Source organism: Oncorhynchus nerka, linkage group LG2, assembly GCF_034236695.1.
Source record: "Oncorhynchus nerka isolate Pitt River linkage group LG2, Oner_Uvic_2.0, whole genome shotgun sequence".
Taxonomy (NCBI): Eukaryota; Metazoa; Chordata; class Actinopteri; order Salmoniformes; family Salmonidae; genus Oncorhynchus; species Oncorhynchus nerka.
The window spans coordinates 74,767,917-74,780,855 of record NC_088397.1 but is presented as its reverse complement, the minus strand read 5'-3'; the positions used below and the strand labels follow the sequence as shown (position 1 = coordinate 74,780,855).

Sequence of the window (12,939 nt, the reverse complement as noted above, 5' to 3'; positions counted from 1 at the left end):
CGCTGCAGCTACCTCCTCCACACACACACACACAACGCTGCAGCTACCTCCAAACACACACACACACACACAACGCTGCAGCTACCTCCAAACACACACACACACACACAACGCTGCAGCTACCTCCAAACACACACACACACACACAACGCTGCAGCTACCTCCACACACACACACACACACAACGCTGCAGCTACCTCCACACACACACACACACACACACAACGCTGCAGCTACCTCCACACACACACACACACACAACGCTGCAGCTACCTCCACACACACACACAACGCTGCAGCTACCTCCACACACACACACACAACGCTGCAGCTACCTCCACACACACAATGCTGCAGCTACCTCCACACACACAACGCTGCAGCTACCTCCACACACACACACACAACGCTGCAGCTACCTCCACACACACACACACAACGCTGCAGCTACCTCCACACACACACAACGCTGCAGCTACCTCCACACACACACAACGCTGCAGCTACCTCCAAACACACACACAACACTGCAGCTACCTCCAAACACACACACACAACGCTGCAGCTACCTCCACACACACACACAACGCTGCAGCTACCTCCACACACACACACAACGCTGCAGCTACCTCCAAACACACACACAACGCTGCAGCTACCTCCACACACACACACAACACTGCAGCTACCTCCAAACACACACACACAACGCTGCAGCTACCTCCACACACACACACAACACTGCAGCTACCTCCAAACACACACACACAACGCTGCAGCTACCTCCAAACACACACACAACACTGCAGCTACCTCCAAACACACACACACAACGCTGCAGCTACCTCCACACACACACACAACGCTGCAGCTACCTCCACACACACACAACGCTGCAGCTACCTCCACACACACACACAACGCTGCAGCTACCTCCACACACACACACAACGCTGCAGCTACCTCCAAACACACACACAATGCTGCAGCTACCTCCAAACACACACACACAATGCTGCAGCTACCTCCAAACACACACACAACGCTGCAGCTATCTCCACACACACACGCTCATACAACTCCCTCTTTCTCCAGTCACCTTACTCAAACTGTACCCCTATCTGTTGTAAGAGAATTCCAAACCCCTTGGGCACGATGAGACACATACAGATGTAGGATCTTCATTTGACCACCCTGTTGCAGGACAACTTTCCTGAAATGCAGGACATTTTAAACTTGTAATGAATTTGAAGTTTAAAAAGTATTCTGAAGTTTGTAATTAACACTAAGAAATGTCAGTCTTGATTTCCCCTACAAAAATGTCCATTGATTATAATCCACATAATAATTTGCTTTTGCTGCAGAATAATTTTCCTGCTGTAGCGAACTCTCAAATTAAGATCCTGCATCTGAATCCTGACTGATCTAGGACTTGCTGTCATTTTGTTGAACAAACGATCTTTCTGCTTCTTGAAGATATTACAGTACTACTCTCATTCTTATTGATTATATCCATATTCATATCTATATTCTGCCCTTGAATTGCGTTCCCATGCAAAATTAGTACAGATAGCTAACAACTAAGTCTTCAATAAAACTCCAAAGGCTTGACTTTTCTTGAATGAATGTATTGAAAACGTTTATGTTGTGAAACTGCAAAATAGAGAAAATAATATACTTTAGTATTCAATTCACACCGACATACTGTAGGTGTACATTATACATTTGAAGTTGCATGAATACAAAGCACGTGCTAAGGTACCATGCATCTGGCATGATGCCAAACCATATAGCTAATTGTTACTCATATGGTAAATGTCTAACTCCTTTAATTACTCTATTAATGGACAGCCGTCTCTGTAGAATAACAAAGCATATTACACTAGAAACAGTAACAAAACTACAGTATTGTATATTTTACAATTCGTTTGCATGACGCACGAGCAAAGTAATACAGCTAACGACATACATGAAAGGCATTGCAATTTGTGTGAGTAAATGCAACCAACCAACATTGATATGTAAGCAACTCTATCAATAACAAGATTATCATCACTGGCTAAATGCTTGAATCGAACTTACAAACAAATATTTTCCGAGGCTGATGCGTGACAAGAGATCTGTACTGAAAGACCTGCACCGTAGCGTTGTTTTTAGCTGCTTCTCGGGTCTCTTCCGGTTTCCTCCTCTGCGTGTCTCTTCCTTACAGTCCAAGTACCAGAAAGCTCCACTGGGTGGCGAATAACACCATGGAACACAATGAAAATCCATCTTAACCATTGTAATAAAATAATCTGTTACCTTCTAACAGGATGGCAGGACAATCTATATTCAATAAATGATCAATACAAGTACAAATATCGTGCCAATGTGAAACAGTTCCGTGTAAGATGAGACACCACTGGCCCCGCTGGTGGTGCTGGGTGGTAGTGTCAGAGAGGAGCAGGAGGAGGAGGAGTGACACTCTTGCTGTGTTCACACACCGTTTCCCTGTCCCCTTTCTGTGTCTCCATTTGTCACATCGTCACTCACAGATGCAGCTCACGTAGAGGGACACTCACAGCAGGAGGACAAACAGCACACACAGACGCTCACACACGCGGGCGGGCGGGCACACACACACACACACACACACACACTGACTGCTGGCTCTGCCTCCTTGATGATGATATCACGTGTCATCCAATTATGATTAAAGACACAATAATGTGTGTGCATGTGTGTTTGTCTCTGTGTCGTGGTAGTGTTTCCTCAGGCTGGTAGTGCTCCCTGGGTGGTGCGGTCGGTGGCCTGTCTCCTTCTCAGTCTCAAATCAAATTGTATTTGTCACATGCGCCGAATACAACAGCTGTAGACCTTACAGTGAAATGTTTACTCACAAGCCCTTAACCAACAATGCAGTTTTAAGAAAAATACGAAGCTGTTTAGAAGCCTCTTGGACCTAGACTTGGTGCTCCAGTACCACTCCATCTCTCCTCTGTAATAAATTGATGTTGCTGCTGCACAGTGTGTGTGGGACTGGGACCAGACAATACATTTCATATCACCTCCCTCTACTCCCCGCAGCCAACTCTCCGCAAGTTCAACCAAGACAAAGAAAGTGTCAGCTGCTGTTCTCAGTCTGTCTCATAATTCAACAGTAAATTGCTTACTCAGTCAGATCTAGCTTTATCTTTTCAACCTTGGTTTTCTAGTAGTTTATATCTAACCACCACTCACTCCTTCTGAGAGTGCAGGTATCGAGAGGATGAGAGAGAGAGAGAGAGAGAGAGAGAGAGAGAGAGAGAGAGAGAGAGAGAGGGAGAGAGAGAGAGAGGGAGAGAGAGAGAGAGAGAGAGAGAGAGAGAGAGAGAGAGAGAGAGAGAGAGAGAGAGAGAGAGAGAGAGAGAGAGAGAGAGAGAGGGAGAGAGAGAGAGAGAGAGAGAGAGAGAGAGAGAGAGAGAGAGAGAGAGAGAGAGAGAGAGAGGGAGAGAGAGAGAGAGAGGGAGAGAGAGAGAGAGAGAGAGAGGGAGAGAGAGAGATACATATTACCTATTGGGTGAAATACCAGTGTGCCATCACAGCAGCAAGATTTGTGACCTGTTGCCACAAGATAAAGGGCAACCAGTGAAGAACAGACACCATTGTAAATGCAACCCATATTTATGTTTATTTATTTTTCCTTTTGTACTTTGACTATTTGCTCATCGTTACAACACTGTATATATACGTAATATGACATTTGAAATGTTTCTATTCCTTTTGAACTGTAATGTGTAATGTTTACTGTTAATTTTTTATTGTTTACTTCACTTTTGTTTATTTTCTATTTCACTTGCTTTGGCAATGTTAACAGATGTTTCCCGTGCCAATACAGGCCATTGAAGCACTTTAATTGAATTGAGAGAGAGAAAGTGAGAGAGAAAAGGGACAGAGATGTAGTTTCTTTACTAGATCTTGTGCAATACCTCTGGGCCAGGCAGATGTTAAGTGAGGCTGGGATTCAATTAAATTACATTCACTGTAAAGACTGCGAATGGCAGCTCAAACAGAGATTCCCTTCCAAATGAAATATCAGTGCAGGTTGTTTATCTGCGTTAGTTTGAATCCTGGGCTAAATGTACAGCCCCTTGGATGTTGCAGTTGCTCCCATGTTTTGAGTCATGCCAGAATGTAGTGAAGGTATAACCCTTCTGATGTTTGTGCAGTGGTGGAAAAAGTACTCAATTGTCATACTTGAGTAAAAGTAAAGATAATTGAAAATGACTCAAGTAAAAGTGAAAGTTACCCATTAAAATACTACTTGAGTAAAAGTCTAAAAGTATCTGGTTTTAGATGTACTTAAGTACAGTTCTAGAAAAAGTACTACATTGTCATACTTGAGTAAAAGTACAAAGTAAAATTAAATGCTACACATCAAATTCCTTAAATGAAGCATACTAGATGGCACTATTTTCATATTCTTAATTATGGACAGAAAGGGGCCCACTCCAACAGTCAGACATCATTTCCAAACACTGCAGTTGTCTTATCAGAGGCAGTAGGGATGACAAATCGTTATATTGATAGGTGCCATACTTCTGTCCTGCTTGAGCTTTCTAAATGTAACGACTACTTTTGTGTGTCAGGGAAAATATAAGGAGTAAAAAGTACATTATTTTTTTCAGGAATGTAGTGGAGTAAAAGTAAAAGTTGTCAAAAATATAAATAGTAAAGTTAAGTACAGATACCCCAAAAAAACTACTTACTTAGGTACTTTACACCACTGTGTGTGTGTGTTGTATTTCAGCTGGGGGACCCAGGGAGACTTCACCACCACACACCCCCTCCCTGCTGTCAAGGTGAAACTGTTTACAGAAAGCACTGGAGTTCTGGCCCTGGAGGACAAAGAGCTGGGCAGGGTAACACAATTTCTCTCTCTCTCTCTCTCTCTCTATCTCTCTCTGTCTCTCTCTGTATCTCTCTCTCTCTGTATCTCTCTCTCTCTGTATCTCTCTGTATCTCTCTCTCTGTATCTCTCTGTCTCTCTCTCTCTGTATCTCTCTCTGTATCTCTCTGTATCTCTCTGTCTCTCTCTCTCTCTCTCATCCTCTCTCTCCAGTCATTTTCTGCAGTCTCTCTTTCTACAGTCTCTCTCTCATCCTCTCTCTCTCTCTCTCTCTCTCTCTCTCTACAGTCTCTCTCTCTACAGTTTCTCTCTCTCTACGGTTTCTCTCTCTACAGTCTCTCTCTCTACAATCTCTCTTGCTACAGTCTTACTCCTTACAGTCTCTCTCTGCATACAGTCTGTACCTCTACAGTCCCTCTCTCTATACAGTATCTTGCTAAAGTCTCTATCACTACAGTCTCTCCCTCTCGCTCTACAGTCTCCGCAGTCTTTCTCTACAGTCTCTCTCTCACTCCACAGTCTCTCTCTCTCTGTCTCTACAGTCTCTCTCAATCTCTTTCTCTCTACAGTATCTCTCTCTACAGTAATTTTCTGCAGTCTCTCTCTCACTCCACAGCCTCTCTCTCTCACTCTACAGTCAATCTCTCTCTCTACAGTTTCTCTCTCTACAGTCTCTCTCAATCTCTCTCTCTACAGTCCCTCTCTCTACAGTCTCTCTCTCTCTCTACAGTATCTCTCTCTACAGTAATTTTCTGCAGTCTATCTCTACAGTCTCTCTCTCGCCTCTCTCTCTCTCTCTCTACAGTCTCTCTCTCTCTACAGTAATTTTCTGCAATCTCTCTCTCTCACTCCACAGTCTCTCTCAATCTCACTCTCTACAGTCTCTCTCTCTACAGTTTCTCTCTCTACAGTCTCCCTCAATATCTCTCTCTCTCTACAGTCCCTCTCTCTCTCTACAGTCTCTCTCTCTCTACAGCATCTCTCTCTACACAAATTTTCTGCAGTCTCTCTCTCTCTACAGTCTCTCTCTCTCTCTCTCTCTCTCTCTCTCTCTCTCTTGCTACAGCCTCTCTCTCGCTACAGTCTCTCTCTCTCTACGGTATCTCTCTCTCTCTACAGTCTCTCTCTCTACAGTCTCCCTCTCTACGGTCTCTCTACAGTCTCTCTCTCTACAGTCTCTCTCTCTATAGTCTCTCTCGCCATCTCTCTCTCTCTACGGTCTCTCTCTCTCTCTCTCTCTCTCTCTCTCTCTCTCTCTCTCTCTCTACAGTCTCTCTCTCTCTACGATCTCTCTCTCTACAGTCTCTCTTCTACAGTCTCTCTCTCTACAGTCTCTCTCTCTCTATAGTATCTCTCTCTCGCCCTCTCTCTCTCTCTCTCTCTCTCTCTCTAAAGTCTCTCTCTCTCTACGGTCTCTCTCTCTCTCTATACAGTCTCTCTCTCTACAGTCTCCCTCTCTACGGTCTCTCTCTCTACAGTCTCTCTCTCTACAGTCTCTCTCTCTATAGTCTCTCTCTCTCGCCCTCTCTCTCTCTCTCTCTCTCTAGTCTCTCTCTCTACGGTCTCTCTCTCTCTCTCTCTATAGTCTCTCTCTCTACACTCTCTCTCTACAGTCTCTCTCTCTCTACGGTCTCTCTCTCTCTAGTCTCTCTCTCTCTCTCTCTCTCTACAGTCTCTCTCTCTACGATCTCTCTCTCTACAGTCTCTCTCTCTCTCTCAGTCTCTCTCTATAGTATCTCTCTCTCGCCTCTCTCTCTCTCTCTCTCTCTCTCTAAAGTCTCTCTCTCTCTACGGTCTCTCTCTCTCTCTATACAGTCTCTCTCTCTACAGTCTCCCTCTCTACGGTCTCTCTCTCTACAGTCTCTCTCTCTACAGTCTCTCTCTCTACAGTCTCTCTCTCTATAGTCTCTCTCTCTCGCCCTCTCTCTCTCTCTCTCTCTCTCTAGTCTCTCTCTCTCTACCGTCTCTCTCTCTCTCTCTCTCTCTCTATAGTCTCTCTCTCTACACTCTCTCTCTACAGTCTCTCTCTCTCTACGGTCTCTCTCTCTACGGTATCTCTCTCTCTCTCTACAGTCTCCCTCTCTACAGTCTCTCTCTCTCTACAGTCTCTCTCTCTACAGTCTCTCTCTATAGTCTCTCTCGCCCTCTCTCTCTCTCTCTCTCTCTCTCTCTCTCTCTCTCTCTCTCTCTCTCTACGGTCTTTCTCTCTCTCTCTCTCTCTCTCTCTCTAAAGTCTCTCAATTTTCAATTCAATTCAAGGCCTTTATTGGCATGGGAAACATGTGTTAACATTGCCAAAGCAAGTGAGGTAGACAACATACAAAGTGAATATATATAAAGTGAAAAACAACAAAAATTAACAGTAAACATTACACATACAGAAGTTTCAAAACAGTAAAGACATTACAAATGTCATATTATATATATATATATATAATGTACAAATAGTTAAAGGACACAAGATAAAATGAATAAGCATAAATATGGGTTGTATTTACAATGGTGTTTGTTCTTCACTGGTTGCCCTTTTCTTGTGGCAACAGGTCACAAATATTGCTGCTGTGATGGCACACTGTGGAATTTCACCCAAAAGATATGGGAGTTTTTCAAAATTGGATTTGTTTTCGAATTCTTTGTGGATCTGTGTAATCTGGGGGAAATATGTCTCTCTAATATGGTCATACATTGGGCAGGAGGTTAGGAAGTGCAGCTCAGTTTCCACCTCATTTTGTGGGCAGTGAGCACATAGCCTGTCTTCTCTTGAGAGCCATGTCTGCCTATGGCGGCCTTTCTCAATAGCAAGGCTATGCTCACTGAGTCTGTACATAGTCAAAGCTTTCCTTAATTTTGGGTCAGTCACAGTGGTCAGGTATTCTGCCGCTGTGTACTCTCTGTGTAGGGACAAATAACATTCTAGTTTGCTCTGTCTTTTTGTTAATTCTTTCCAATGTGTTAAGTAATTATCTTTTTGTTATCTTCATGATTTGGTTATGATTTGGATTTGGATTTTCTCTCTCTCTCTACGGTCTCTCTCTCTCTCTACGGTCTCTCTCTCTCTCTCTACGGTCTCTCTCTCTCTACGGTCTCTCTCTCTCTCTATGGTCTCTCTCCCTCTACGGTCTCTCTCTCTACAGTCTCTCTCTCTCTCTATGGTCTCTCTCTTTCTCTACAGTCTCTCTCTTTCTCTCTCTATACAGTCTCTCTCACTACAGTCTTCCTCCTTACAGTGTCTCTCTTACAGTTCTCTCTCTACAGTCTATACAATGTCTCTCTCTCTCTACAGTCTATCTCTCTACAATGTCTCTTTCTACATTGTCTCTCTCTCTACATTGTCTCTCTCTCTACAGTGTCTCTCTCTCTACATTGTCTCTCTCTCTACATTGTCTCTCTCTCTCTCTACAGTGTCTCTCTCTCTACAGTGTCCCTCTCTCTACATTGTCTCTCTCTCTACAGTGTCTCTCAACAGTCTCTCGCTACAGTCTCTTTCGACAGTGTCTCTCTACCGTCTCTCTCTACAGCCTCTCTCTCACTAAAGTCTCTCTCTATCTGTCACCTGTCCCTCTCTTTCTCTCACTCTGTATTTTTCTCCATCTTCCTCACTCTTATGTTTGTATTGTTATACACTACCGGTCAAAAGTTTGGACACACCTACTTATTCAAGGTTTGTTCTTTATTTTTACTATGTTCTACATTGTAGAATAATAGTGAAGACATCAAAACTATGAAATAACACATATGGAATCATGTATTAACCAAAAAAGTGTTAAACAGCTCCACCTATATATTAAATTAGTGATTCTTCAAATAGCCACCCTTTGGCTTGATAACAGCTTTGCACATTCTTAGCTTTCTCTCAACCAGCTTCACCTGGAATGATTTTCCAACCGTCTTGAATGTGTTCCCACATATGCTTAGCACTTGTTGGCTGCTTTTCTTTCACTCTGCGGTCCAACTCATCCCAAACCATCTCAATTGGGTTGAGGTCGGGTGATTGCGGAGGCCAGGACATCTGATGAAGCGCCATCACTCTCTTTTTTGGTCAAATAGCCCCTATACAGCCTGGAGGTGTATTGTGTCATTGTCCTGTTGAAAAACAAAAGATATTCCCACTAAGCTCAAACCAGATGGGATGTGTATCGCTGCAGAATGCTGTGGTAGCCATGCTGGTTAAGTGTGCCTTGAATTCATAAATAAATCACAGACAGTGTCACCAGCAAAGCACCCCCACACCATAACACCTCCTCCTCCATGCTTTACAGAGGGAAATACACATGCAGAGATCATCCATTCACCCACACCACGTCTCACAAAGACACGGCGGTTGGAACCAAAAATCTTCAATTTGGACTCCAGACAAAAGGACAAAAAGAGGCTGATTCAGTCTCATCTACACCGCCTGATGCTTATTCAGTACAGTACTGTAGGTGGGCTGAGTCAGTGATGGTTTTAACCCCCCACAACCAGAACTTCATTTCAACCAGTTTTACCTCTGAGCTGTGACCCCGTCACAGTTCCTCAGTGATATCTTCGGGCCACATACTGTACACAGCTATCATATTTCTTCACTTTGATTAACATGTTTTAATTAGTTGCATATTAATTATGCAATTTGCATCATCTGTGACAGGAAAGTCATGCGGAAATGTCTTAATCATCTGGTTTGCTCCTCTCTGGCGCTGTCCTCTGGTGCAGAGAGCGAGAGTGTGATGGATGGCCCCGGGCTCGGCTGGGCTCACTGCTGGTTATCAGAGGGGCTAGCTAGGGCTGATTTGTGGCTGTGGTAGACTGAGGCTGAGGCTGTGGAAAGGAGAGGAGGGGAGGGGAGGGGAGTGGCTGTAAGACATCACTTTGTGGTAGTGACCTTGGCTTTGACAGGGGCTCTTTGGTCTCCTGCTGCAGTGGCAGAGAGGCAGCTATCAGTCAGTCAAAAAGTGAGCCAGTCAGTCAGTTGATCAGTCAGTTAGTTAATCAGGCAGGCAGTCAGTCAATCAGCCAGCTAGTCATCCAGCCGGGCCACAATGCTTCCTCAAAGCTCTTTAACTCAGCAAAGATAGATTAGGCCCCCTCTTCAGGGGGGCAGTGTGGAGCAGAGCGACGCGGAGTAGAGGAGAGTGTCAGCTGCTGCGCTTCTCTCTCCTTTGATACGGCTACACAGCTACACAGATACACAGCTACACAGATAGGCTGAGCCACCAGCTCAAACGTGTCACAAAGCACCGGGGCCCAGGCTGCCAGAGCACGATTAAGATTTAATGGAAGCTCGTGGAAATTAATTGACTGTTCAGAAACGTTGAGAATGCTGACTCATGGTGTTGAATACAGACTCACTGGATGGAGATATATCCAATACACCTGGTACATTACACTCACACCCGTGCACATTATTTCGATCTCAAATAAATCAAATATTAATAGTCGAATGCGCTGAATACAACAGGTGTAGACCTTACAGTGAAATGCTTACTGACGAGCCCCTAACCAACAATGTAGTTTAAAAAAAAGAAGAGCAGCAGTAAAATAACAATAGCGAGACTATATACTGGGGGGTACCGGTACAGAGTCAATGTGGAGACTATATACTGGGGGTACCGGTACAGAGTCAATGTGGAGACTATATACTGGGGTACCGGTACAGAGTCAATGTGGAGACTATATACTGGGGTACGGTGGTCAATGTGGGACTATATACTCAGGGGTACCGGTACAGAGTCAATGTGGAGACTATATACTGGGGGTAGCGGAACAGAGTCAATGTGGAGACAGAGTCAATGTGGAGACTATATACTGGGGGTACCGGTACAGAGTCAATGTGGAGACTATATACTGGGGGTACCGGTACAGAGTCAATGTGGAGACTATATACTGGGGGTACCGGTACAGAGTCAATGTGGAGACTATATACTGGGGGTACCGGTACAGAGTCAATGTGGAGACTATATACTGGGGGTACCGGTACAGAGTCAATGTGGAGACTATATATACTACAGAGTCAATGGGGTACTGGGAGACTAACTGGGGGTAGTCAAGTCAATGTGGAGACTATACTGGGGGAAGTACCGGTACAGAGTCAATGTGGAGACTATATACTGGGGGTACCGGTACAGAGTCAATGTGGAGACTATATACTGGGGGTAGCGGAACAGAGTCAATGTGGAGACTATATACTGGGGGGTACCAGTACAAAGTCAATGTGGAGACTATATACTGGGGGTTACTAGTACAGAGTCAATGTGGAGACTATATACAGGGGGTACCGGTACAGAGTCAATGTGGAGACTATATACTGGGGGTACCGGAACAGAGTCAATGTGGAGACTATATACAGGGGTTACCGGTATAGAGTCAATATGGAGAATATATACTGGGGGGTACCGGTACAGAGTCAATCTGGAAACTCTATACTGGGGGTACCGGTACAGAGTCAATGTGGAGACTATATACTGGGGGTACCGGAACAGAGTCAATGTGGAGACTATATACTGGGGGGTACCAGTACAAAGTCAATGTGGAGACTATATACTGGGGGTTACTAGTACAGAGTCAATGTGGAGACTATATACAGGGGGTTACTGGTACAGAGTCAATGTGGAGACTATATACAGGGGGTACCGGTACAGAGTCAATGTGGAGACTATATACTGGGGGTACCGGAACAGAGTCAATGTGGAGACTATATACAGGGGTTACCGGTATAGAGTCAATATGGAGAATATATACTGGGGGGTACCGGTACAGAGTCAATCTGGAAACTCTATACTGGGGGTACCGGTACAGAGTCAATGTGGAGACTATATACTGGGGGTACCGGAACAGAGTCAATGTGGAGACTATATACTGGGGGGTACCAGTACAAAGTCAATGTGGAGACTATATACTGGGGGTTACTAGTACAGAGTCAATGTGGAGACTATATACTGGGGGTACCGGAACAGAGTCAATGTGGAGACTATATACAGGGGGTACCGGTATAGAGTCAATATGGAGAATATATACTGGGGGGTACCGGTACAGAGTCAATCTGGAAACTCTATACTGGGGGTACCGGTACAGAGTCAATGTGGAGACTATATACTGGGGGTACCGGAACAGAGTCAATGTGGAGACTATATACTGGGGGTACCGGTACAGAGTCAATATGGAGACTATATACTGGGGGGTACCGGTACAGAGTCAATGTGGAGACTATATACTGGGTGTACCGGAACAGAGTCAATGTGCAGACTATATACTGGGGGTACCGGTACAGAGTCAATATGGAGACTATATACTGGGGGGTACCGGTACAGAGTCAATGTGGAGACTATATACTGGGGGGGTACCAGTACAGAGTCAATGTGGAGACTTATATGCTGGGGGGTACCGGTACAGGGTCAATGTGGAGACTATATACTGGGGGGTACCGGTATAGAGTCAATGTGGAGACTATATACTGGGTGTACCGGAACAGAGTCAATGTGCAGACTATATACTGGGGGTACCGGTACAGAGTCAATATGGAGAATATATACTGGGGGGTACCGGTACAGAGTCAATCTGGAAACTCTATACTGGGGGTACCGGTACAGAGTCAATGTGGAGACTATATACTGGGGGTACCGGAACAGAGTCAATGTGGAGACTATATACTGGGGGGTACCAGTACAAAGTCAATGTGGAGACTATATACTGGGGGTTACTAGTACAGAGTCAATGTGGAGACTATATACAGGGGGTTACTGGTACAGAGTCAATGTGGAGACTATATACTGGGGGTACCGGTACAGAGTCAATGTGGAGACTATATACTGGGGGTACCGGAACAGAGTCAATGTGGAGACTATATACAGGGGGTACCGGTATAGAGTCAATATGGAGAATATATACTGGGGGTACCGGTACAGAGTCAATCTGGAAACTCTATACTGGGGGTACCGGTACAGAGTCAATGTGGAGACTATATACTGGGGGTACCGGAACAGAGTCAATGTGGAGACTATATACTGGGGGTACCGGTACAGAGTCAATATGGAGACTATATACTGGGGGGTACCGGTACAGAGTCAATGTGGAGACTATATACTGGGTGTACCGGA

At 44.7% G+C, this 12,939-nt stretch overlaps 1 protein-coding gene across 7 annotated transcripts in view; it reads left to right on the top strand.

Moving 5' to 3' along the window:
• Positions 1-12,939, top strand: part of LOC115142418 (calcium-dependent secretion activator 1-like) — a 204,625-nt gene that overhangs the window by 135,528 nt on the left and 56,158 nt on the right. For all 7 annotated transcript variants that reach the window (XM_065002615.1, XM_065002610.1, XM_065002607.1 and 4 more), the window contains exon 7: positions 4,769-4,880. In XM_065002615.1, coding sequence (XP_064858687.1) covers positions 4,769-4,880 — 112 coding nt within the window. The remainder of the gene's footprint in view (positions 1-4,768; positions 4,881-12,939) is intronic.